This window comes from Penaeus vannamei, chromosome 15, assembly GCF_042767895.1.
Source record: "Penaeus vannamei isolate JL-2024 chromosome 15, ASM4276789v1, whole genome shotgun sequence".
Lineage (NCBI taxonomy): Eukaryota > Metazoa > Arthropoda > Malacostraca > Decapoda > Penaeidae > Penaeus > Penaeus vannamei.
In genome coordinates, this window is record NC_091563.1 from 22,302,980 (window position 1) to 22,307,979 (window position 5,000).

Consider the following 5,000-nt stretch of genomic DNA (forward strand, 5'->3'; position numbering starts at 1 on the left):
AAAAAATCAAAAGGGGGAAAAAAAATAACCTCTAAAAAAAATTTGGGTGAAAAAAAGGGTGACCGGGTGTGTTTGGACCCCCTTTGGATTGGTGTAAATTGGCAAAAATTCGGGGGATGGGTTTAAAAAATAATTTGTAAAAAAGACCGGATGGGTAAAAGGAAACCTCTGGGGTGGGAGGGGCGGGGGTCGAGGGGGGGTGATGCAGGGTGATGACCGGTGATAGGGTGATGACCTCTGGTTGGGTGTGATGGGGTGATGACCTCTGGTTGGGTGTGATGGGGTGATGACCTCTGATTGGGTGTGATGGGGTGATGACCTCTGATTGGGTGTGATGGGGTGATGACCTCTGATTGGGTGTGATGGGGTGATGACCTCTGATGGGGTGTGATGGGGTGATGACCTCTGATGGGGTGTGATGGGGTGATGACCTCTGATTGGGTGTGATGGGGCGATGACCTCTGATTGGGTGTGATGGGGTGATGACCTCTGATGGGGTGTGATGGGGTGATGACCTCTGATGGGGTGTGATGGGGTGATGACCTCTGGTTGGGTGTGATGGGGTGATGACCTCTGATTGGGTGTGATGGGGTGATGACCTCTGATTGGGTGTGATTGGGTGATGACCTCTGATGGGGTGTGATGGGGTGATGACCTCTGATTGGGTGTGATGGGGTGATGACCTCTGATTGGGTGTGATGGGGTGATGACCTCTGATGGGGTGTGATGGGGTGATGACCTCTGACTGGGTGTGATGGGGTGATGACCTCTGATGGGGTGTGATGGGGTGATGACCTCTGATGGGGTGTGATGGGGTGATGACCTCTGATTGGGTGTGATGGGGTGATGACCTCTGATGTGGTGTGATGGGGCGATGACCTCTGATTGGGTGTGATAGGGCGATGACCTCTGATTGGGTGTGATGGGGTGATGACCTCTGATTGGGTGTGATGGGGTGATGACCTCTGATTGGGTGTGATGGGGTGATGACCTCTGATGGGGTGTGATGGGGTGATGACCTCTGATTGGGTGTGATGGGGTGATGACCTCTGATGGGGTGTGATGGGGTGATGACCTCTGATGGGGTGTGATGGGGTGATGACCTCTGATAAGGTGTGATGGGGTGATGACCTCTGATGGGGTGTGATGGGGTGATGACCTCTGATTGGGTGTGATGGGGCGATGACCTCTGATGGGGTGTGATGGGGTGATGACCTCTGATTGGGTGTGATGGGGTGATGACCTCTGATGGGGTGTGATGGGGTGATGACCTCTGATTGGGTGTGATTGGGTGATGACCTCTGATTGGGTGTGATGGGGCGATGACCTCTAATTGGGTGTGATGGGGTGATGACCTCTGATTGGGTGTGATGGGGTGATGACCTCTGATGTGGTGTGATGGGGCGATGACCTCTGATTGGGTGTGATAGGGCGATGACCTCTGATTGGGTGTGATGAGGTGGTGACCTCTGATTGGGTGTGATGGGGTGATGACCTCTGATTGGGTGTGATGGGGTGATGACCTCTGATGGGGTGTGATGGGGTGATGACCTCTGATTGGGTGTGATGGGGTGATGACCTCTGATGGGGTGTGATGGGGTGATGACCTCTGATTGGGTGTGATGGGGTGATGACCTCTGATTGGGTGTGATGGGGTGATGACCTCTGATGGGGTGTGATGGGGTGATGACCTCTGATTGGGTGTGATGGGGCGATGACCTCTGATTGGGTGTGATGGGGTGATGACCTCTGATTGGGTGTGATGGGGTGATGACCTCTGATTGGGTGTGATGGGGTGATGACCTCTGATTGGGTGTGATGGGGTGATGACCTCTGATTGGGTGTGATGGGGTGATGACCTCTGATTGGGTGTGATGGGGCGATGACCTCTGATTGGGTGTGATGGGGTGATGACCTCTGATGGGGTGTGATGGGGTGATGACCTCTGATTGGGTGTGATTGGGTGATGACCTCTGATGGGGTGTGATGGGGTGATGACCTCTGATTGGGTGTGATGGGGCGATGACCTCTGATTGGGTGTGATGGGGTGATGACCTCTGATTGGGTGTGATGGGGTGATGACCTCTGATTGGGTGTGATTGGGTGATGACCTCTGATTGGGTGTGATGGGGTGATGACCCCTGATGGGGTGTGATGGGGTGATGACCTCTGATTGGGTGTGATGGGGTGATGACCTCTGATTGGGTGTGATGGGGTGATGACCTCTGATGGGGTGTGATGGGGTGATGACCTCTGATTGGGTGTGATGGGGTGATGACCTCTGGTTGGGTGTGATGGGGTGATGACCTCTGATTGGGTGTGATGGGGCGATGACCTCTGATTGGGTGTGATTGGGCGATAATCTCAGATGGGGTGTGATTGGGTGATGACCTGTGATGGGGTGTGATGAATGGTGATGGGGTGTGATGGGGTGATGACCTCTGACTGGGTGTGATGGGGTGATGACCTCTGATTGGGTGTGATGGGGCGATGACCTCTGATGGGGTGTGATGAATGGTGATGACCTGTGATGGGGTGATGACCTCTGATTGGGTGTGATGGGGCGATGACCTCTGATGGGGTGTGATGAATGGTGATGACCTCTGATTGGGTGTGATGGGGCGATGACCTCTGATTGGGTGTGATTGGGTGATGACCTGTGATGGGGTGTGATGAATGGTGATGACCTGTGATGGGGTGTGATGAATGGTGATGACCTGTGATGGGGTGTGATGAATGGTGATGACCTCTGATTGGGTGTGATGGGGTGATGACCTCTGATTGGGTGTGATTGGGTGATGACCTGTGATGGGGTGTGATGAATGGTGATGACCTCTGATTGGGTGTGATGGGGCGATGACCTCTGATTGGGTGTGATTGGGTGATGACCTGTGATGGGGTGTGATGAATGGTGATGACTTGTGATGGGGTGATGACCTCTGATTGGGTGTGATGGGGTGGCGACCTCTGATTGGGTGTGATTGGGTGATGACCTGTGATGGGGTGTGATGAATGGTGATGACCTCTGATTGGGTGTGATGGGGCGATGACCTCTGATTGGGTGTGATTGGGTGATGACCTGTGATGGGGTGTGATGAATGGTGATGACTTGTGATGGGGTGATGACCTCTGATTGGGTGTGATGGGGTGGCGACCTCTGATTGGGTGTGATTGGGTGATGACCTGTGATGGGGTGTGATGAATGGTGATGACCTGTGATGGGGTGATGACCTCTGATTAGGTGTGATGGGGTGATGACCTGTGATGAGGTGTGATGAATGGTGATGACCTGAGATAAGGTGTGATGGGGTGTGATGAATGGTGATGACCTGTGATGGGGTGTGATGAATGGTGATGACCTGTGATGGGGTGGATTGAATGGTGATGACCTGTGATAGGGTGTGATAAATGGTGATGACCTGTGATGGGGTGTGATGAATGGTGATGACCTGTGATGGGGCATGATGAATGGTGATGACCTGTGATCGGGTGTGATGAATGATGATGACCTGTGATAAGGTGTGGTGAATGGTGATGACATGTGATGGGGTGTGATGAATGGTGATAACATGTGATGGGATGTGATGAATGGTGATGACCTGTGATAGGGTGCGTTGAATGGTGATGACCTGTGATCGGGTGTGATGGATGATGATGACCTGGGAAAGGGTGTGATGAATGGTGATGACCTGTGATGGGACATGATGAATGGTGATGACCTGTGATAGGGTGTGATGAATGATGATGACCTGTGATAAGGTGTGGTGAATGGTGATGACCTGTGATTGGGTGTGATTGGGTGATGACCTGTGATGGGGTGTGATGAATGGTGATGACCTGTGATGGGGTGTGATGAATGGTGATAACATGTGATGGGGTGTGATGAATGGTGATGACCTGTGATAGGGTGCGTCGAATGGTGATGACCTGTGATCGGGTGTGATGTATGATGATGACCTGGGAAAGGGTGTGATGAATGGTGATGACCTGTGATCGGGTGTGATGAATGATGATGACCTGGGAAAGGGTGTGATGAATGGTGATGACCTGTGATGGGATGTGATGAATGGTGACGGTGTGCAATTTATGGTGATTTGTGACGGTCTGCGGGATGACATGCGATGATGGGTTGTGGTGAATGGTGATCTTTGGTAGTGTGTGGAGATAGGTTGTGAAGTCGTGTGGTGGTGAATGACGATGATGATGATGAATATGATGATGATGATGATGATGAAGATGAAGATGAAGATGAAAATGACAATGAAGATGAAGATGATGGTGATGATGATAACGATGATGATGAAAACGATAAAGATGATGAAGATGATGAATGAAGATGAAAAAGAAGTAAAGAAGATGAATGAAGGAGCAGAGACAAAGAGAAGAAAAACGAATATATTTTCGGTGTTTTTGTGCGGTTTCTTATACCAAAAATGACCGGAAGAAACATAGAAAAGGGCAACACGAGAGCAAACGTCCCGAGCCAGGCCATCCACTCAGCCATCCATCCACCCAACCATACTATCCTTCCACCCACCTATCCACCATTAATCCACCCATTCATCCATCTATCCAAGGAATGTTTAGATTGGTATAACCCCTCCATCTTACTGATAATCCTAGTTGGCAACTACTGAGCTAAGCTCCGCCTCATCAATTTCATTAATTGCAAATATTAAATGTTTGCTATATATATATATTTGCTTGTTTTTTTCGACGTTGTTTTATCATCATTATTAGTGTACCATCTCCAAAGAAAATACACTAAAAAAAAAAATTAACATAAAATATCACACAAATTGCTGGGTTCAAGAAAGGGGGCGGTGCTAATGACATCACCCCGTTTAGCCAATGAGAGTGCGCTGTGAAATATCAAATATAGCTAGATAATCATTTGCATAATAATTCATCCACCCTTCCACTCATCCACCTCAGCCAAACTGAACCTGAAATCCTACTCACCCAGGATGCCCAGCCTGTAGTTGATGGTGACGACGATG

General features: G+C 50.1%; 1 protein-coding gene across 1 annotated transcript in view; it reads right to left on the bottom strand.

Moving 5' to 3' along the window:
* The window catches only part of LOC138864145 (uncharacterized), a 10,897-nt gene that overhangs the window by 4,804 nt on the left and 1,093 nt on the right, over positions 1 to 5,000 (bottom strand). The window contains exons 2-5 of the mRNA XM_070130195.1: positions 4,959 to 5,000; positions 2,252 to 4,047; positions 1,104 to 1,525; positions 796 to 963 (exon numbers count right to left, since the gene is read on the bottom strand). The exon at positions 4,959 to 5,000 is cut by the window's right edge and continues 115 nt beyond it. Coding sequence (XP_069986296.1) covers positions 796 to 963; positions 1,104 to 1,525; positions 2,252 to 4,047; positions 4,959 to 5,000 — 2,428 coding nt within the window. The remainder of the gene's footprint in view (positions 1 to 795; positions 964 to 1,103; positions 1,526 to 2,251; positions 4,048 to 4,958) is intronic.